We start from the raw sequence: 21,934 nt of genomic DNA on the forward strand, positions 1-21,934 counted from the left end.
GCCCAACAGCCCTCCCGCATCCTGAGAGGCCTCTGAGCTTCGCTGCGAGCCAGACACGTCGGGACCCCTGGGGATCCTGCTCTCGGTTACTCGAGCAACCTGGGGAGCAGCCACAGCCGCAGCGGGAAAGCTCAGGGCCGTATTTTCACGGTGGAAGCCAAGAGCCCGCCGGAGCCCGGGGAGCCGGCCTGCCGCCCCAGCTCGTGAAGCCCGACACGCATCTCCCCGCAGCAGCCCGCAGGTCGGACTGGCCACCGCCCCCTCCGGCAGCCCCGGCAGGGCTGCGGCCTGAGCAACGTAAGCCGGGGCCCGGGCAGAGCGAGGGTACGCGGCCCAAGTGCCGGCCGGGGCAGCCTGGCAGGGGCCTGGCGGAGGGCAGGGAGGGGAGCGGAGCAGCGCCGACGCCCGCAGGGCAGGGCCGGGCAAGCGCGGAGATCCCTAGCATAGAGCGGTGGGGCAGCGAAAGCGGGAGGGGCCGCGGGGGTACCGTGGGACGAGCGGCCGGAGCGGGCCGGACGACGCTTTGCATTTACCACAACGCCGCGGCCTCCGCCGCTCCGCGCCGCGCCGCTCCCGCCTTGCCCGGCCATGTTCCTGCGACCCGCCCGAGGGGCTGCGGCGGGGCGGAGCCGGGCCGCCCGGGAGAGGGGCCGGAGCCGCGCCGGGGGTCGGGCCGGCTGGGAGAGGGGCCGGAGACGCGCCGAGGGCCGGGCTGTGCACGGGAGAGGGGCCGGAGACGCGCCGGCAGCCGGTCCGCGCCTGGGAGTGGGGCTGGAGCCGCGCCGGGGGCCGGGAAGCCTGTTCCAGTGTCTCACCACCTTCATGGTGAAGAACTTCTTCCAGGCATCCAATCTGAATCTACCCATTTATCTTTTTGCTCCAATCCCCCAGTTCTATCGCTACCTGGCACTCTAAAAAGTCCCTCCCCAGTTTTCTTGTAGGCCCCCTCCAGATACTTGTCTCCTCGGAGCCTTCTCTCCAGACTGAACAGGGAGTTGGACAAGATGCCTTTGAGGGTCAAGTGTTGGTGACAACAATAAATAAAAGTATGCAAATGAAACCCTGGATGAGTTTAGCTGGAGTGCAGTTTGAATGGTAGTGCTGCTATCAACAGCCACTGGTCCCATCCACAAAGTTGCTCTTTTCCCTGTAACATTTTTTTCCATTGTAATAAAATGTAATCCATGTGGTTTAGTTTTTGTTGCAAATGAGACAAATTCCTGGCTCTGCAAACCCACAGAATTAATGAGGCTTTTTGTGCATGATGGGAATGAACCTGCTAGGGATTTTGCAGTGGGGGTACAAGTGCTCAGTGTTTATGTGGGGTTTGTACAGTATGAACTGGTGTAGAATGAATAAATGTACAGTAAGGTTTCAAGCCCTTTTTAAATTAGGGCCAACATATGATTATTTAAAGCATGGTGTCAGGGGAAAGAAGACTGTAAGCATTCTGAAGGACGTTTTTATTCTCTTTGTTTAGCTGTTTGTTCATGAACTAAAAATAGGAGGAAAAGAATAAACAATCTTAGATATACAACCATGGGAAACGATCAAAGGGGGGAAGAACAAAGAAAATAGGGTAGATCATACTAATAAGTAGGCCTGGGTAGGTCTGGACACATAGCCAAAAGACATAGAGGAGCAGATGGAAGAGGCAACACGTGGAGAAACAAAGTAGAGTTCAGACTTTCATCCAAATCCCTTGTGCTCATGTCACACAACAAACGTTCTCATTTCACTTACACATCTTTTCTTCCCTTACCCTCCCACTGACAGAAGCAGAACATGTAGCATCCACTCTTTCACAACTCTCATGTAAAAAAAAAAGAGAAGGTTGGGAGCAGAGATATAACAAGAAATTAGTCCAAGACAAACACTAGCATGGACTTACCTGGTAGCCTTTGCTACTCGATGATGTATTCTCCCAAGAAGTTCTAACAAGCATTTGGCAACTCAATTTAATACATAAACACCAAAAGTAGACAAGAAAAGCATGAAAATCCAGACTATTTCAAGAGGTATGGCTTACCTAGGTAGAAGCTTGTCAATCGGGATGAAGTAAGAGCTCTGATTCTGGTTCTGCCTGTTGCTGCAGCTGTTCTGTGAGCAGCAGTACTATAAACAATCTTTATCAAGCATAAACTTGCATTTCTTAGTGCTTACAAGGCAAACAGCCCCCCAGCTCCTTGCAGAGAAAGGCATTTTTGGGTAAAATGATCACTGAAGGGAGTATTACACCCAAAGGCATGTACAGTGCTTCAGGGCATGCAGAAAGCAGTTCTAAATTGCTTTCATATATTAATATATTCTAGAATGTTTAGTCTTTGTGCATGACCCGAGGCAGTCACCCAGACCATAGTGTGGCTGCTGAAGACCCTGAGCAGCAGAACTTCCTTGCCTGACAGTGTCCCAGACACCTGGGAGAACATGGAACTATTTCAAGCCATTCTCCTCCATCCAGGCCCTGAGGGAGGCTGTAGGGAAAGCTGCCCAGTTAGGCAGGGATGGGTAGCACTATGGTGAATAGCAGCGACTTGCAACTACTGTGCTACAGGAGGTGATGGGAGTGGTGCTGCACACTGGGCCCTGGCTCCTGTGCACCTTCCAGTTCAGCAGAATTAGCACCTTGAAGAACTGGAAGTTCAGCTTTAAAGCACTTGTAGCCTCTAGGATCCACAAGGGAAGCTCAGAGCATTTAGCTGTCATGGTAAAGCGGTACTGACTCTACAAGACTGGCAAAGGCCTTGGAAGTTAACTATGATAACCTCAGTATCAAGAAAATCTCATGAGGTTCAATAAGGTCAACTGTAAGGTCCTGCACCTAGGTTGGGGCAATCCTCACTACCGATCCAGGTTGGGGAATGATTAGATTGAGAGCAGCCCTGCAGACAAGGACTTGGGGTACTGGTGGATGAGAAGCTGGACATGAGCCAGCAACGACCACTTGGCAGCCCAGAAGGCCAATGGCAGCCTGGGCTGCATCAAAAGAAACATGGCCAGAGATGGAGAGAGGGGATCCTGCCTCTCTGCTCTGCTCTGGGGAGACCTCGCCTGCAGTGCTGTGTCCAGCTGTGGGACCCCCAACACAAGAGAGACATGGACCTGCTGGAGAGGGTTGGACAAAATGCCCTTTGAGGGTCCCTTCCAACCTGATACAACCTATGAATTCGTAAAATGGCTAAAAGCTGCCATTCAAGATATTAGCCTGGATTTTTTTTTAATGACCTTTAAATCAGTGTTAAGCACTGCTTGACGGAATTCTGGGCTTTGACTTATTTGGTCTGTGATAAACATCTTTAATACAAACCTACATTTTTGTTTGTTATTAATCTCACTGTGCCAGACCAGAGCAGCAAGAGCTTCACTTTGCAATTTCCTGGCTCCTGAAGATACTCTTCCTGCTTTTCAGGTTCATGTTATTAATACAGAATTCTTTATATCTGAAGTCAATGCAAACAAAAATTTCCTCTTCTCCTTTAATACTAGAATAAACTTGATTTCCCTCATCATATTATGCAAATATTTCCCCATACCAGCTCTGGAGTAGGATTGGTGTTTGAATGATCAAGCATTATGTTCAAGAAATGCTGCTCCCACCATATCCTGTGACAAATTCCTCACACTGCCATGAAAACTACTCAGGGAACTGTAAATGCATAGTGGGTCACACCCAGTGTAATGAACTGAACTGTGAGACTTTGTTTTCTTTTTAAAGGAGCTTGTTCATGTGGCTTCATTTTTTTTTTCTTCTCCCCCCTGCTTTTTTTTCTGTCTTTTTTTTTTAATAAACTACAGCAAATTTGGGAAAATCTGCAAAACAAAATATTTGTGAGTGTTTTAAAAAGTAAATGAGAAGCAATGGTGGTGTTTTGGGTTTTGGTTTTTTGGTGTGTTTTTTTTTTTCCAAAATAGCTTAGAGGTCTTTGGTGTAATTTTGTATACTTCACAGCTTGTCTAGAACGAACAGTGCAGCAACAAAAGTGTGTTGAAAAGCAGAACCTGGCCCAGCAAGTTCTCCTGTGACTAAATGGTCATGGCTTGGCCAACCCCTGAGCTCTGTGGCTGCACAGAATGACCTGCTGCCTGAGGGTGCTGGAATGCTGGGCTTAGACCATGAGCTCATTTTACTGTGTAAAAGGCAGAGCGTTCCTCCTGAGCAAACAGCAAAACCTGTCTGCTTCTTCACTGTGCAGTGCTTGGGGCCACAAGTTGAACACCACTGAATATCTTTCTCAGCTTTAAAGTGGCCCTCAAAGCAATATGGGAGCAGTTCTAAAGGTACTTGTCTATCTTCACAGCAGCTCTGGAAATTAGAGGATTGAGCCACCTGAACTTCCCCTACAGGGGCCCTCTCCTAGTGAGAGGAAAATAAGAACTAGCTTTGTTAATTTTGAGTGACCAGTTTGAGTCACTCAAACTGTTATATTAGTGCTGTCTAGGGTCATAGCATAGCTTCCAAGTTCAGGCACATATCCTGTGTTTAAAACATACGGGCTCAGGAGGTTTGCAGGAGCCAGGAACCCCCAAAATGAGAAATGCGGTATTCATGGCTCCCAGTGAAACAGCCAGGTACAAGTCATTCGCCATTGCATTTCAAACACATTCTATGACAAAGGCATGAATAAATCATACTGCTCCAGGGAATAACTTAAGTGCTTTAAATCTCATCTCTCTTCCTTCAACTCCTACTTCCAGTTGCTGAAGCAAATGACATGAGGGTTCTTGGAAAACAGATCCTTTCTGTAAACAACTTGAATCCCTTCCCTTTATTGCATGCTCTGTGGCAGTTTAGGCCGGGTGCCCCCTGCCACTGCTGCATGAGATACACCTCTGGTGTCCCAGGTACCGCCCACTAGGGGTGGACACAGGAAACGGCATATTTCTACCCATAAATCCTGCGCCCTATAAAGCCATCTGCAGAGTCATCCTCTTGCTCTTTCTTCCCTCTCCGCTCCCATGGGAGATGTCCTCTCTTATCAGGTAATGCCAGGGGGGTATCTCAGGCCTCTTAGGCCTGACTAGGCCTAATGCCAGGAGGGGAATGGAGGGGGGGGGGGGGCAGTCTCAGACCTGGCCAGCCTGAGACTTGCCTAGCAGTGGGAGGTGGGGGGGAAGGAAGAGCCCTGAGGGATATGGGTAGACCCTCAGGTGGGAGGAAGGGAGGATTGGGAAGCTTTTGGGAATTCTGTGAGGGGGTTCTGTATGCTTTAGGATGTTCTTTTCCACTATGCTTTGTAGTTTGTAGTTTTCTGTAGCTTCACCAATTTGCTTTTCCATTTAAACTTTTTCCATCACTCTCCAATCCGTTTGCGTGTGTCATTCTTTTGTCCCTTTCAGGGCAAGAGATGTTCTGGCTGGCCTCAAACCAGCACAATGCTCTTAATTCATTCCCAGATGATCATATTTATTATTATTATTATAAGCACATAGGAGCTCTGCTTGCAGACAAGAATGTGTGTCAGACACTAAGCAAAGAGAGAAAAAGATGATCCATGTGAGAGATAACTTATAACCTAAGCCTCAGACCAGAAACAACTGGCTGTGGTGCCACTGCACAGTTCAGGGAGATAAGCCCTGATCTCAGCTCACCAGCAGCTCAGCTGTTGTTGAATTTTTGGTGGGCACCATTGCAAAGAACTTTTGAGGAAGGATTTGAAGATGAAGTTATTGCAATGTTTGCATGTTTGTGTGAATGTCTCCATGCTGTAGAGCCAGGGATGGAGTAAGGAATTAACGATGTGGTGACTGAACACAAGTTTGTCCTCATGGCAACATCAACAAGAGCAGCTGACATGAATGTAGACCACCATTTGCCTATGGCTGCTCATCTACAACTGTTTGCTGGAGGTATAGTCTAGGAGGGGGGAAAAGAATGTTTTTTATAACTAGGTGAAGTGGAATTCACATTTACTTCAGCACCCTTTAAACAGTAGACAAAACACCACAAACATGAAGCTCAGCTCACCCTGGATTCCTACCATAACACCACTGCTTAGCCTGGAGGACTTACCCTGAATTTGCTCATATTTTGTTTACATAACATTGTATAACAAAAAGGAGCTGGAGCAAGACTGAGACAGAATGGGAAAGAAAAAAAAATATAAGCTAGGCATTCAGCAGTCAAGCACACATCACTGCCTCAGAGGTCCAACTCCTGGGGAGAAGTGGCCAGTCCTCCTTAGCTTGGTCAGGCTCCATACCCTTCTGGTTGCTGGGCTGGATGATCAGGGCTCAGCAGCTGGCCTGCTTGTCTATGGGAAATGTCAGCCAACCTAAATAATAGGTTTTGCCACCTGTCTCTCCTGTCATTATTAATATTATAAACATCATAGAGCTGGGGATGAAAGTGTTGACTAGGACCAGTATTTATCTAGACTCCCAGCAATCTGCATATATGTGAAATTTTCTTATGTGAGAGATGTTTGCCTTCATCAGGGCTGAAATGGTTAGAGATGTTGTTTTCCCTGCAAGGCATGCCAGTGAAAGGACTGGATTTTAGCTCTGGGACAGAGACAACAGAACAGCAGTTTGTGATGCCAGCTTCTCACAAAATACACAAAGGGCCAGCACAGGCCCTCCTCTACCAGCACTCACCTGCAAAGACTAAGGACAACAAAATCAGGGAGGAATTTCTCCCACATAATTTCTTCCACAGAGTTTTGCCCTTACTGTCTCATGAGGAGAATGAGGTTAGGCCTCTGTCAGTAAGATTTTGAGAAAGTGTCCCAGTCTGAGTCCCCAGGAACATATGCAGAGCCTAGGAAACCACTCTGCTTTGAAATCAGCCACATGGAGCCCATACGCTCCTGTCAGACCTGCTGCTTGCTGGAGGCAGCTCTGTCAGAGCTACACGATCAGGAACTCCCTGTGTGTGTGACGATGCCATATCTGATCCCTTCCTTCCTGGATAGAAATAGTTTCATTCTGAAGAGCAGCCAGTGAGATATTTATCATAATTTCATGTTGCTATTTTTAAAAAATAGATACACAGTTTTACCATGCACAACTTCCAACAGGAAATATTTCCAGCAGCATAACTCTTACTGACGTGTAAAGCATTCATCCCCTCTTCTGGGTGTGTTTTCTGATGGCTGTCCAGTTCAACACAGACCGCTTAAAAACAGCAGTTTGATAATTAGGAATTACTAGGAGCATTTTAAGGATTTGGTTTCTCATGATTTCATTGATTACCAGTGAATTTAGAGAACATTGCAACTGGTAATGCCAGTTTCTAGTCTATGGGCAGACTTGTTTCTGTTACTATTTAATATCTTTTATGAACCAACAATTAAGTTTACTTTTTGCTTTACTTACACTCATGGTACATATCAGTTGATTTGTGTTACACCTTCCAGTATTGACATTTCCTGAACATATAAATACAGAGTTACATTCTTTGGATTCTGTAAATTTATTTAGTCAGGCTCCCCAGTGAGAGTTAAAGGGGAGGAATGTTAGACTCCTGTGTCTATTTTTTTTTCCATAATCAGAAGTCTAAGGAGGTTGTATGGAAAACACATCAAAATAGATGGAAGGAGTTAATGACCTCCCTCCCCATAGGTGACAGCATCCATTCCCAAGAGAGGAACATTCTGTATGGCAGCAGAGGTACCTGCAAAGCACTTTAGACACCAGGTTTATGCAAAGAAAACCCCACACTACTGTTCAAAGACACTAGTGACAGCTACAGGAGAGCTCTGGCTTTAGTCTTTCTGTCTTCTGTTAAGCAGGAGCACTTTTTGCACCCCTTCCCACCCATTTCCTAATTTCCCATAATTAAGAAATAATCATAATACCCCTCTGACAATTTAGGAAGCAGCCATTGTCACTGGTGAATGATGGTTGCTTCCAAGCGTGGCCTAGCTGTTTGCCTCAAATTTTGGGATAGATAATCACGTACTTCACATTTTCCTAAAACCAGCACTGGAAGAGCCCAATCCAGAGCCCCAAATGGGCTACAAGTAACTGAAAGCTGAGGGGCAGGAAGAGTGAATGCAAGCTGTTTTGGAGTTACATCTTAGGGGGGTAAGGCACTAGAAATAGCCATGTTTGATTACATTGCATCTGTTGAGAAAAGCATTTTGTACTTGACTAGGAGATAACATGTGTTATTAAGTGCTTGTAATTGCTGTGGTTTGGTTAAAATACACAGCAGAAGTCATTCTTGGGAGTAAACAGTAACTGAAATTTGTATTTTACAAAAGCACAGTTTTCTGCCAGCTTCTATCTTTCAGAAGCAAACACACTGCTCAACAATAAGTTACAAAGAACACAACACACATTCCTGCTCACCCACGCTTCCCTGCTGCATGTCACAGCCGAGTGTAAGCAGAGCAGGAAACGTACCCTGGAATCACTGTGAAGTCTTCAAAGCCAGTCCCTGACAAGTTTATGAAAGGAATTTGATGTATGTGAAAATTTGGCTTTTAATAGTGCATTCAAAATTTTTTACTTCATCCTCTGCTGATGTCAGATTCTGTGATGTCAGAACAGCTGCTGGTGCTAATGATTGATACCAGGCAGAAAAAGCTCTGTTCTGAAGCGAAGGTTAAGCAGCAGGAAAGAAAAAAACAATGATTTCTAAATGCAAATAATTGCAGTATAGTGTGCTCATATCATTTCTGTCTGGGTCTTGACTCATGTGCTAGTATGTTGCTTTCATTCTCACAGTGCATACACAACAGCAATCAAAACACGTTTTTCTCCTGTAGTTGTAGATTTACTAGAACATTTCAGAATTATTTATACATAAACACACACACAGCAAGCTCTGCATGCTCTCTCTGCTGCCTCCAGTCTACATTATTATGGGCTTCCACTATAACAAATTGTGCTTAGTAACCAAAAATGAGTACACAGAATGTTATGCAGAAGCCAAATTGTTTAGAAATACAACCACTCAAGCTGTTAAAGTGCAACAGCTCCTTAATAACCAGTCCAGAAGCAATCCCACCCTGAAGTTGTATTTACCAAGCTGTCTTCAGCAGCCCAATATTTCACTTTGTTTTGGTTACACAAGGAAAGGAGCTGCTCCAAACCTATGAAACAGTATTTTTTATGCCTTTATGTAGGATGTTTATAGTAATCTTAGCAGTTAATAAAAATTACAAAGCATAACAGATTCAATTAGTGTTTTTATAGTTGAAGTTTAATGAAGAATTTCATTATGATTTATATAGATGAGAGCTAAAAGTATTAACTTCTTTAAGAAGCTACATACTTTTCTTAGTTGAATATTTTACTTGTGAGTGGTGCCAATTTCTTCTGAGAATTTAGAGGGGCACTTCTTGGAGGTGTAGGGGTAGAGAAAAAGAAAAGGAAGAAAGAGGCAATAACTGAAAAGCAGTCCTTACTCATCTGCAATGTAGATAAATTTGTGCTTCTCGATTACTTCTATGTCATGCTCCAGTTGTTTCATCTGTGTTTCCAGCTTTTCTTTATTTAGCTTCTTGGGTATGGTGTCTATTTGTACTGGAAGACGTTGAAATTCATGATAGACTTCCTCCCAGTTCTTTTTCAGCCCCTGGTGCCATTAGATGGAAGGGAAATACATGAGAAAAACTTACTTCAGTAAGAACAACGTACACACTTTGGGGTTTTTCTGTTGTTGTTAATTTGATAAGTGTCACTGCAATGTAAAAATAATAGATAAATACGTGGATAATGTTTCATCACCTTAATTGGACCAAATCAATCAAATGCTTAAAAGTCAAAATAGTTGCAATAAATTAAAAAATACAAAAATTTACTCATTCTGATGCAGTCTAAGGAATGGTCCTTAAACCCCTCTGTGCCTTGGAGAGAAAATATTAGTGTCTTTCAGAGACAACAAAATAGTAATTAAACTAACCACAGAAGGCCAAGCTATGAAAATGCTGAACTGAGAAAAGTATGTCCCTGTGACTAAGTCAGCTCTGTAGCCTGCCAGGAACTTAAGGAAGTCTGTTCACTTCATTTCCAGCCCTCAATGTCTTCAAGAAAAAACTGCACAAGGTAAATGAAGAGTGACTCCCATTCTATAGAAGAGACTGCCCGAGCTCTCAACCATCTACAGGCAGGCAACTTTGACTGCTCTGTTGTGTCTAATGCTAATGTGCTCCCCCGAGGAACTACTAGGATTCTTAAAAGCTGCCTCACAACTCCTATCACTCAAATGCTTTCTTTTTTCTCCAAAATGCAACAGGCATTATCTTAGAAACTGCACTACAGAAACCACATCCCTATAAACAGCAACCTGCCTACCACAGGTATCAGCACACTACACACAGTGGCATTTCTGACCTGAAGTAATCACAAGAGTACCAATACTTAGAACTCCAGCCAAAATTCAGTGGCAGTTTCAGCTCATCTCACCACTGCCTTCATTTTCTGTAAGTGAGCCTTTGCTCGGACCATGGGCACCAAACTGATGTCAGGATGGTTTACCTTCTATAAACTGATACCAAAAAAAAATATATAAATGATTGCATTCCCCTTCCTAATTTACATTTACAATAGCATTTGCAGGTAACTTATTTCTCATTTTAACAAATTTGTAGTCTAAATGAGAAATATATGATGAATGGAACCATAAAAGTAAAAGCTTTCTTTACCTCCTTGCAATTATCATAGAATCACAGAACGGTTTGGGTTGGAAAAGAACATGAAGATCGTTCAGTTCAGCCATGGGCAGGGACACCTCCCACCAGCCCAGGTTGCTCAAGGCCTCATCCAACCTGGCCTTGAACACCTTAAGGGAAGGGGCATCCACAACCTCCCTGGGCAGCCTGTTCCAGTGTCTCACCAGCCTCACTGTCAAGAATTTCTTCCTCATGTCCAGTCTCAATCTCCCCTCTTCCATCTCAAACCCATTCCCCCTCATCCTGCCACTATAAGCCCTTGTAAAAAGTCCCTCTCCAGGAGGGACTGGTGCAATCACTGCAACAGTTGCTCTTACTTTCTCTCCTCAAGAAGATAATCCAAATCTACACATACAAAAGTTCTCAACTCTCCCCAGTAAGTGAAACCAGATTGAACCAACACACTGAATTGATGGCACATTGTGATTTCCAGCCTCACAGAATCACAGAATGGTTTGGGTTGGAAAAGCCCTCCAAGATCATCCAGTCCAATCTTCAACCCAACCATGGCCATCAAACCATGTCCCCAAGGGCCATGGCCACATGTTTCTTGAACACCACTGAGGATGGTAATTGCAACACCTCCCTGGGCAGCCTCTTCCAATGCCTCACCACTCTTGCAGTCAAGAAATTTTTCCTCATATCCAGTCTAAGCTCAGTGAAGTTTGTCTTGCTCAGTGAAGAGAATCTCCCACCTTTTACCCCAAACAGGAAGAAGTGGCTGGGTCCCAGCTCTGCTCTTCCCTTGCTCTCCACACTTTGAGGAACACACTTCTCCACCTTTCAGCACCTTTTCTCCCAGACTGGCTAATTGATTAATGTGACTGAAGGTGAGCCTAAAAGAACTATTCTTCATAAATATTTAGTTTTGAAGATTGTTGCTTCTATTTCAGAACTCAAGGACTCTTGTGCTTGTCTGATTTTGCCCAGGGGTCAGGTGTAGTTCACAAATAAATAGTCATGACAATAAACACCATCTTTCCAAAACTTTCATGGAAGGGTCATTCATACCTTCTGTTAAATAATTCCAAACTAGTTTGGAAATCACTGAAACCTGAATTTTTAAAGACATGAGAGCATCAAAAGACATTAAAGCTTGCACTCATCACAATTTACTCTGTCCCTACAGAGTGGGAAGATCAAAAGCAGCTCATGATTCCCTCTGTTAAAATCTGCCTTGCAGCCCTCCAACTGCACTGTAACGTGCTGACCACTACTGCAAAGGGCTCCATCACAAACTGAGGATCTGACTCCGTGTAAGGAATTCTAATAGACACTGGATCAGGGAGAAATATGTCCAGCATTTAGCAACATTCTTTTAAGTTCTCATAAAATCCCAACACAAGTGAGCGCAAAGGAGGGTTCAAAAAATGTTGGCACAGATTATTCCTCCTTATTTTTGTAAGTCCATGAGGCTTGATTCTGTCCTCAGCCATCTCCTGCCACGTCTTCTTTCAAATCAGGTTGTGCACATGTCTTCAGCAGCAATGTCTATTATTCTAAAAGACAGGAATTCCCACATGGCTACAGCTGAGCACTGGGTGGAAGCCACATACCCTGGGGACACTAATTTCTCCTGACAACATAACTGTGTAAATGATCTGGCCCATGAAAGAACAATTTAAAAACTGTAAAAGAAAATACTGAGTTAATAAAAAAAATCTAAAAACTTTCTAATAAAAAAAAATCAATAAAATTCAGTGCACTCATTCATTTTAAAAATATGTAGTAGACCATTTTAATCAATCCCAGAGCAAAACTGTGAGCAGCTGAATTCACATGCCTTCCTTCACATATATTTTTGCTGCATAGTTAACTTGCTGGACCATCAGTTTGTCTCACGCCTTTCACACCATAAATATATCTTAGTCTTCTCCCCTGCAGCTATGTTCTTTATAATGCTGTCCCCATACTCCTGCTTAACTTCTAGTGCACAAGCAAGGCACACACTATTTTGGATCTTGTTGATCAACCAGTTAATCTTTGCAAGTGACTTAGACACTGTGTTCTCTCTCTGGGTATTCTGCTGGCTTTATTTGTGGTGGGAATTTAGCATCTTGGAGATGTCCACCCATCTGCTAATTTGTTTCAGGCGACTGCTAAGATCCAATTATTAAGGGACAGACCACTAAACAAATATCAGAGTAATGACAGGAAATTTGGCTAAAATGTGATCATGAGAAATTCCAGTTCAAGGAGGGGATGGACTTTTAACATTTCTGCTCTACTTCTTTTATGGTATTATTTCCCTTTAGAAAATCTCCTGCAATAAAACGTGTATGAAAGAAAGCATGCAAAACAGTGACAAAATACAGTTTTCCCAGCCATAGTTCTACAGATATATTGCAAGTTAATGCTGTTTTCTGGTCTTGCTACATATTAAAGCATGACCTTATGCTTTAGTCAGTGAGGTCACAATGTGAAGGCAGAAGCTGCCAATAAAAGTGGTGACGTGATGTATCAGGGGGAAAAAACCAAACCAAACCAAACCAAACAATTTCTGTTTTCCCACAAATCACAAGTAGAACCTCAGAACTGTTACTAAATCCATGTAGGTGATTTTCTGTGTTCATCTGAAGTTTCACTGAAACACCAAGTCACGAAGAGGGACAGGAATCCAACAGAACTGAAGCTCTTGTAAAAGTGGAGTAAAGCTGCAGCTAAAGCAGCTCCCTTCGGTCCAGTTTACAACGGTTCTGCAGCTCCATCTAGTGAAATAGGAGGCAACTCAGCTGCCGCCTCCCTTAAAGCTCAACTCTAGCTTTGTTTATATGGACTCAGATTTCCTGACTGAATCCTTTGTATATGTTACTAACAGCACTCCATCTAAACATGCACCTGCAGAAGACTTGTCCTTTCCTCATCAGACAGTCGTTTCATGGCTCTTTTCTTGAGAGTCTCCAAGATACTGGCCTCATATTCTTCCTGAGCTCTCTTCTCTTCTTCATTTCTCTTTGTTACATATTTTGGCGTCACACCGAAGTCCTATAAGGGCAAGGAAGAATTTGCTAATAGGTGTTTATAAGAAGGAAACAAAGACTTATCTGTCAGCCACAGTATATTATACTTGCAATGACAGCTTGAAATGGAATGCTGTGCCACTCAGCAATAAAATCTTCAATCGTTGTGTTCTTAGAAATACCACATGTGATTGTCTTTGTAGCCTAAGCCAAATGGACAAACAATTCCCTTCCATTTCTTTTTGTAGCCTTGGAAGACATCAGAATCCAGAGACCAAGGGGGAAAAAAAAGTCAATTCCTTAGAACTGATGGTTGAGTGAGGAGTTTGAAATCTGTGAATGACAGCAAGCTATTGTACATTTATATATAGGGTCAGATTCTACCTTCTGAAACATATCCATTACTTTCTCTGTAAGGTCTTCCTGTATCCTGATCCTTGCTGAGTGCTGCGTGCCACAGATGACAGTGAACAGGTTGGATACTAGGAAGAAATTCTGCAAGAGTGGTCAGGCACTGGCACAGGCTGCCTGGGGAGGTGATGGAGCCACCATCCCTGCAGGTGTTCAAGAGACAAGTAGATGTGGCACTTTGGGATGTGGTCCAGTGGTCATGGAGGGTGTTGGGTAGAAGGTTGATCCTGATGATCTCAGGGGTCTTTGCAGCCTTAATGATTCTCTGATTCTAGTGTGAACACTCACATGAGAACTGGCCTAGTTAAGAATGGCAATCTTTCCCACACCGAGTGTGGCAGAACTGTGTTTCTGGGAGGAAAAACAATTTCTGAACATCCCAGCTGTACTTGGGGGAACACAGCTATTCCTTGACCTTTGGAAAATGAAGCTCTGCTAGAAAGTACCAGAGTATACCTTCTTTAAATGCTCAATTATTCCCAGCTCTTTCAGTGCTGAGTAGCATTATAACCAGCATGGTTTACATCTACGCTTAGGCATGCAACGAACTGCAAGGGCTGCAGGTTCACTTTTTTGCATCTTTGTCATGAGTTAAGTCATGTGCCATGTGATGTGTCTACAAAGCTTGGCTTATCTTAGTGCTCTGTCAGGAGTTACTTTCTAGATAAGCCAGACTTCCAACAAATCTTGTTTTCCTAAGCAGTGGCAGGGACTGTGCTTGTGCTTGGAGGAGGTTGTGCTTAAAGGCATGCCAGCTCACTCCAGCTCCTTTGCTTTTCAGAGCTGTCTCCCACAAGGTCCTACCTACTAGTTTCCTCAATAAGTTGATCTTTGCTCTCTGAAGTACAGGATCTGTACACTACCTTCCCAAGGAGGAGGGGATCTTGCACTACTTCATGGCCTGTGCAACCAAGACTACTCTTGATTAGTACACATCCAGCCAGTTTTTTCTCATTTTTAAGTAGCAGAACCAGAAGAATGTGACCACTGGGGCCTGGGACACCCATCCCACACCCTTAGGCTGCCCTGGAGCAGCTTGGGCCCATTACCTATTGTCCTATCAGTAGTTACCTGGGAGAAGAGCAACCCCAAAGGGCAAGCCCTCTTCTTCTTCCCTGCCTGTCTTTGTTAAAAAGCCAGCATTCATTCACCACAGAACTCCATTTGTCTTCACATGAGACACTCCCTAGGTTCCCAACACAACCCATAGGCTATTGCTTCAGCAGCAGCATTCTGCCAAGGTTTTTGCTGACCCCATAGGCAGGTGGGCACAGAGCAAAGGCAAAGCACAGTGCTAGTGACTTGTCCCTGAAGAACCTCAAACTCAACCACAAACACCAGTAGTACTCATAAATATCAAAAAGAATCATAAATATTTCATAGGAGAACCTAAAATAGGCATTGCTGTTAGGATTTTCACTATAATTTAATAAAACTTACCTTTTTTTTAATGTATTTTGGAACAAGTCCTGAAGTTTCAAGCAGATATTTATCTCCCTGTCTTCTATCAACGTACATAGGCTGAGGCTTTTTAGGCAATCCTGTGATAGCAGCAACTGCATTTGTGTTTATAAAGTTCTTTTTACTCTGAATTCCCATAACTGGGTGATCTGCCCTCTGTGGCACTGACAGTGCAGGTAATTTCTTACTATCCTGTTCCTTTTTTCCTGTGAATTAAGCATTTAAACATTCTCAGCAACAACCATGAGGAGCTTTGCAATTTAATGTTACTCCATTTTTCAAAAGGGAAAATTTGTGTATAAAATTAGACAAAAGCAGAAAACAACTGTATCTGTAAGGAAAGAATTGACTTGGAATATAATACAGTGAAAAGGAGCAGACTTGTCTGCCACAGCAGAAGGTTCATAACCCAGGAAACACTATGTTGGGTTAGATGGCTTTTCCTCATCACGTTCCACCCACTCCCTCTTAGCTGCAGTAGTGCAGGGCTTTTTTCAAATGTAATTAAAACAATTTAAATGTTTTTGCACATTTCGCTCCCCATAACTAATTGTTCCTTTCAACATTATCAATTTTAAAAAGTGAACACATACATGACCTTTCATATACTTCACTTGCACACTTACTTGCTGGAAGCTTGGGTTCCTTTGAATGTTTCTGCAGAAAATTCTTTGGAGATGGCACTGCAACTTTGGCTGGTCCCATAGTTTTCCATTGAGCTTTATTTTCCTGTGCTTCACATTTCACAGATGGTCTAAATGTGGATATATACCTTAGAAAAGAGCCAGGAAAAAAAAAAAAAGGCTGAAAGAAAGACCCAAGGTCTTGTATGCATTGCTTCAAACTGGTCAGATCATACTATTAATCAGGTTCAACACTGCTGTTACCAGCTGGCTATTTGGCACATTGCAAATCAAAGCAGGAAGGAGGGTGGCAACAGAAGTCAGTGAGTTCAGAAGGGGATTTAGTCAGGTTGCATCCAACCTAAAGAATCCCTGGTCTAAACTGCACCTGATGGTCATGCGGTATCCAAATCCCTGGAGGGTGTTAAGACAGGAACAGACGTAATGTGCTGTGTGTCATACTGTCATTTCACTTTCCTCTGCCTGCAAATTGTTTCTCATATTGCAACCAAACAAACGATTGTATATGATGTGTTTTTATACAGAAAAGGCTCAGAACTAGAAATCACAAAAGTTTGAACCCTTCTACCTGAAAAGGAGTAGCTGTCTTTGTTTTAATGAGTGTCACTGATACTTTAAAGCTATTGAGTTAGGACCTATATCACCCTTTCACTGCAAATGTTAATTCTGACAGCTTTATTTCCTAGAGAGAATCTTGAAGAAAACAACATACATTTGCATAATTATCAAATAAAAATTTAACAGAAACTCTCAAAGATGTTTTTAAGGTAAGGTGTGAGAAAGAGAAATAAAAGAAATGTCGGCAGACAACTGATACATGAAAAGAATGGAAGTGTGGCACTGAGAAACAACCCCAAACACCCCAACTTTTCAGCTGTTCACTGAAAGATTATTTTAAATGTGAATAACAAAGATGTCATTGAACTCCTCTGCATGGAAAGACAGCTTTGTAAATTCTTTGTCAATGAACAAGATAACACTGAAGATACCAAACTGAATCACCAGCTCATGGAGCAGGCAGTAAACCCTCAGATGTTAGTGACTCACTCGGAGGAGCAACAACTACACCACAACTGGAGCATGTTTCTTAACACCTGTTCCCCGTAAGATGTCTTGCCTTGCCAGAACCAGTCACCGTGTCGGCAAGGGGTGCTCTCACACCCACTTACCTGGCAGGTTTGACAGGCTTCTCTTCCTGGCGGGGCAGGAGGTTATAGATGCTCTCCTGCGCAAACTGAGTCGGCATCCTCTGGCTGAAAGAGACTGGACACGGGGAAGCGACCCCCTGGCTGAGGGGCTTTAGATACAGTGAAGCGCCCACCTGACCGGAGGCCCTGGACACGGGACAGCGCCCACCTCACTGCGGGGCCCTGCACACGGGGAAGTGCCCACCTTGCCTCTTCTTCCCTCCCTTGGCAGCTGCCTCCTGACCCTGTGCCCGCGGTCAGCTCGCAGCTGGCTCCCGCTGCGGAGCTGCCGGCAGGCGCGGAGGGGAGCGCGGCTGTCTCGCGGTTACCAGGCAGGCGCGTCGCTGTCGCTAGGTAACGGCGCCACGAGCGGGGCGGAATTACGTCACACACTGCCACCTCCCTCCGGACAGGGCCCGCGGTCGTGCAGCTGCAGTCAGCGCTCACGAAGCCGGCCGGGCCCGAATGAAGGCGGGGCGTACAGGGGGCTGTGCGTGCGCAGGGGAGGGACGTGGGTGACGCCTGGGTGTGCGTGGGGCGCGCGAGGTGATCCCGGCCGCCTGCTCCCGCCGCTGCCTGTTCCCGCCCCGGCGGTACGTGCGCGCGCGCGGCGGCGCTGAGGGCGCCGTCAGGGGGTTGCCTGTGGGTGAAGAGGGCCGGGCGGAGCGAAACAAACTGAACCCAGCCGAGCCGAGGGAACAGGGCCAGGCAGGGCCGCTGCTGCCGCTCCCGCGGAGCGGTGCGAGCTCGGAGTTGTGCTGTCTGGGGTGGGCGGACGGGCGAGACTGACCCCGCCCCGTGGTGTCACGTTTACCCCCGTGCGGTGCGGTGCGGTGCGGCCCGGCCGCCCTGCTCCCACCGCCTCCGCATTCTCAGACGCACTTTTGACGCCTTCTGGGCGTCAGAACGGTGAGGAAGGGAGGGCGGTCGTGAATCACAGAATTGTTTCGGTTGGAAAAGCCCTTTAAGTCCTGTCCAACCATTCTCTACCTCTACCAAGGCTAAACCATGTCCCTCAACACCACATCTCTGCCTCTTTCCAACACCTCCACGGATGGGGATTCAACCACCTCTATGGGGAGCCTGTGCCAGTGGTTGAAAACCCTTTCAGGGAATTCATTTCTCTCAGTCTTCAACGTAAACCTCCCCATTTGGGAACCTTTGTAGGAGCTTGGTCTATGGGATGATCATGAGAAGGCTGAAGTTCAGGGGTTGTACGCTTCGTTTTATTTTTTTTCTCTGCAAAAAGCTTCAGGAACAGTCGAATGGAAGTTGTCCAGGGCTAACAATTTCGGTATGTGGTAGCCCTTAGTCCTGACCTCCCCTGAGATGTTTGACAGCTGCAAAGTGCAGCTGACTTGTGTGGTTCCTGCATTTCAACCATATGTTACGTTGTTACAACTTTGTGCCTATACCAGTTAACACAGCCCAGTTTTCACTGCGATTCTTGTCCTGCCAGTGGTTGTTCAAACTCTGGATAGTTGCTAATGCTTTGTGTGGGAAAGGAAAGGAGTCGTGTTCTGAAAAATACCTTCCTGGCACTGGATTTATGTTTGAATTCTTGCTCTGATTTTCATATCCTTTGGGGTTTCTTCATAGGTGTTTGCTGAAGGACTAACTAATGTTGGGTTTTTTTTCTCTTTTTGAAGCAGTTCAGTGGATCATCAAGTTGGCTTGGAAAAAACCCCAACCAAACAACCCAGCAGAAGATGTTTCACATTGTTCAGCATCAGCCTTTAAAGCTGCTAACCCGAATCAATCTTTCCAGCAAGTGTTTGATGCTTTCAAGACCTGTTTCATTTGTACGGATCTGGAAGTCATGGTTCTCAAGCCATTCTCTTGTTGGAAATAAAAATATTATCCTGATGGGACCTCCGGGTGCTGGGAAAACAACCGTTGGGAGAATAGTAGGTCAGAAACTAGGTTGCCCTGTTGTAGACATAGATGATGATGTCCTTGAAACAACCTGGAATATGAGCGTGTCAGAAAAACTGCAGGATGTTGGTAGTGAGCAGTTTTTAGAGGAGGAAAGAAAAGCCCTGTTGAAGTTTTCAGCATCTGGAAGTGTCATTTCCCTTACTGGGTCCAATCCAATGCATGCTGCTGGCATGCAGCATGTGAAGAAGAGCGGAATCATTGTGTACCTGGATGTGCCTACGGCAGTCATCATCAGCAGGCTGCAGTCAATGAAAGTGGATCGCATCGTGGGCCAGGCTCCTGGTGTTTCTCTCAAGGACATACTTCAGTTTAGGAAGCAGTTCTACCAAAGGTGGCATGACATCCGTGTTCTTTGTGGAGGGGATATTTCAGCAGAGGTTGTAGCAGAAAAGGTACTTGATGCTGTGAAGAGATACCAAAACTCAGAACTGGAAACTTTTGTTTCAACTAGGTCTAGTAGGTCTGAGAGGAGCATGGACAAAGACTCTCATAAATACTTCAGTGACATCCTAATTGAGGGCTTGGCTCCCGATGGAGGACTCTTTGTTCCTGAGAGAGGACTTCCAAAATTCACTGCTGGAGAATGGCAGAGCCTAATAGAAGCAACTTACATTGAAAGAGCCCAGGTGGTACTGGAAAGATGCGTACACCCTGCTGACATTCCTGCTTCTAAGCTGGCAGAAATTATTGTAATGGCTTATGGAGAAAACTTCAATTGTTCTAAAACTGCACCAGTCAGGCACCTGGCAGGCAATCAGTTTCTCCTCGAGCTATTTCATGGACCAACAGCATCATTTAAAGACTTTGCATTACAGTTGGTGCCACATCTATTTGCATATTGCATTCCTAGAAGCTGCAACTATCTGGTTCTGGTAGCTACTTCTGGTGACACAGGGAGTGCTGTCCTGGATGGCTTTAGTCGTCTCCATGACTCAGACAAACAGAGAATTGCTGTGATGAATTTTTTTCCTGAGGATGGAGTAAGCCCAATTCAGAAATCACAGATGATTGGCTGTCAGAAGGAAAACGCCTGGTCAGTAGGTGTCAAATCTGACTTTGACTTTTGCCAGACAGCTATAAAGCAAATCTTCACTAACTCTGATTATACTGGCTTTCTTACAGTGGAGTATGGAACAGCTTTAGCTGCAGCAAACTCCATCAACTGGGCACGACTGCTTCCTCAGGTAGTTTATCATGCCTCTGCGTACCTTGATCTTGTTCACCAAGGCGTTATTCCCTTTGGAAGCCCTGTAGATGTCTGCATTCCCACGGGAAACTTTGGCAACGTATTAGCTGCTTTGTATGCTAGAATGATGGGAATTCCTATTAGAAAATGTATTTGTGCTTCCAATGAAAACAATGTTTTGACTGACTTCATAAGAACAGGTGTTTATGATTTGAGGGAAAGAAAATTAATTCCCACTTTTTCACCAGCAGTGGATATTTTGAAGTCCTCCAATCTTGAGCGATACTTGTACATGATTGCTAATGAGGATGGGCAGCTGGTGATGCACTTGTATAACCAGCTGGAAAATCAGGGCCACTTCCAGATAGGGAAAGATCTGCTTGGAAGGCTTCAGCAGGATTTGGTGGCTGGCTGGTGCTCAGAGGAGGACTGTCTGGCTGCCATTCACTCTGTCTACAGCACTACAGGATACATTTTGGACACGCATACAGCTGTGGCTAAAGTAGTTGCAGATCGGTTACAAGACAGAAGTTGCCCAATTATTATTTCCTCTACAGCTCATTATTCCAAGTTTGCACTTGCTATCTTGAGGGCCTTAAGGATTGCAGAAATAAACCAGAATCCAGTAAGTCAGCTTCACTTGCTGAGTTCTTACAGCCCTCTGCCTCCAGTCCACCAGGGCCTATTGGAGACCCTGAAGAAGAGGGGGAATGAGGATCACCATGTCTGTGCTGCTGATATGAGTATGCTGATGTCCTGTATAGAAACCTTAATTCAAAGTCATTTTATGAAAGTTTTCTGATCAGCCCTCCACTCTGTCAATTGCAATGCCTTCTTAACAAGCTGCATGTTTTAACTAAGTCATGATTCACCTGGCCTGTGTCCAGTCTATAGCATAACAGCCACAGTTTTATATCCAGTTGTGGAGTTTTCAGCAGTATTTGTAACACCTGTCAGATTTCTGGTAGTGATGGAAGGTCGTGAACTGAAAGTGCAAAAGACTGGAATGCTTTTCTGCAGGTTACACCTAGCAGAGACACCAGGACTGCTGGCTGTCCCTGGTCATGCTGTCTCCTTCACAAGCCTGAAGGTTTCTCCATGGAAGGAGGAAGTGATGGACAGGAAGATAATGAAGTCTGACCTTTCTGAAACTAACAGCCCTTGTTTTGTTGCAAGAATGATGTGATCCTTTGGGCAGTGGACGATTAGTTAAATTTTAACTCTCTTCACGTAAGGCACCAAAACATGATAGGATACTGTAATGATGTTCACATGCTACTGATGAGGGTTGATTTCACTACAAAGGCTGAATTATACTTGTGGTGTTAATCCTTGAACCATTCGATTTGGTGATATGTTGTGGAATGTTTTGTATGTATTGTGAAGCCAGCTTTTATGTTAAAAAAAAATCTGGTCATTTTGGTTTTCACATTCTTTTTTTTTTTCCTCCCAGATGTTTTCTTGTGTAAAATAGAATTCTTTATTCAATATTTATAATGTTTTTTGATCTGTGACTTTTCTCTTGACA

The 21,934-nt window shown here is 44.7% G+C and overlaps 3 protein-coding genes across 3 annotated transcripts in view; 1 reads left to right on the forward strand and 2 right to left on the reverse strand.

Moving 5' to 3' along the window:
• PRTFDC1 (phosphoribosyl transferase domain containing 1) overlaps positions 1-590 on the reverse strand; it is a 37,410-nt gene extending 36,820 nt beyond the window's left edge. Inside the window, exon 1 of the mRNA XM_054390113.1 lies at positions 534-590. Coding sequence (XP_054246088.1) covers positions 534-590 — 57 coding nt within the window. The remainder of the gene's footprint in view (positions 1-533) is intronic.
• An 8,759-nt stretch (positions 591-9,349) lies between these two features.
• Positions 9,350-17,341, reverse strand: ENKUR (enkurin, TRPC channel interacting protein). Its single transcript, XM_054390208.1, has 5 exons — positions 17,265-17,341; positions 16,078-16,223; positions 15,431-15,657; positions 13,458-13,604; positions 9,350-9,523 (listed from the first exon to the last, which is right to left on the reverse strand). Exons 1-5 carry the CDS (start codon positions 17,339-17,341, stop codon positions 9,350-9,352), a joined length of 771 nt encoding a protein of 256 aa, XP_054246183.1.
• A 1,602-nt stretch (positions 17,342-18,943) lies between these two features.
• On the forward strand, positions 18,944-21,208 carry THNSL1 (threonine synthase like 1). Its single transcript, XM_054390232.1, has one exon. The coding sequence runs from the start codon at positions 18,992-18,994 to the stop codon at positions 21,206-21,208; it is 2,217 nt and encodes a 738-aa protein (XP_054246207.1). The 5' UTR covers positions 18,944-18,991.
• The last annotated feature ends 726 nt before the right edge of the window (positions 21,209-21,934 follow it).

The sequence above is a fragment of the Indicator indicator genome, chromosome 20, assembly GCF_027791375.1.
Source record: "Indicator indicator isolate 239-I01 chromosome 20, UM_Iind_1.1, whole genome shotgun sequence".
NCBI lineage: Eukaryota > Metazoa > Chordata > Aves > Piciformes > Indicatoridae > Indicator > Indicator indicator.

What these genes read in the sequence shown, in the direction of transcription:
- THNSL1 (XM_054390232.1), top strand. Translation starts at nt 18,992, where the DNA reads ATGTTTCACATTGTTCAGCATCAGCCTTTAAAGCTGCTAACCCGAATC.
- ENKUR (XM_054390208.1), bottom strand. Translation starts at nt 17,341, where the DNA reads ATGCCGACTCAGTTTGCGCAGGAGAGCATCTATAACCTCCTGCCCCGC. An exon ending in CAAAATACATTAAAAAAAAG is followed by an intron (nt 13,605 to 15,430) that starts GTAAGTTTTATT and finishes TTGCCCTTATAG; the next exon opens with GACTTCGGTGTGACGCCAAA. An exon ending in AAAGGACAAGTCTTCTGCAG is followed by an intron (nt 9,524 to 13,457) that starts GTGCATGTTTAG and finishes TAATGGCACCAG; the next exon opens with GGGCTGAAAAAGAACTGGGA.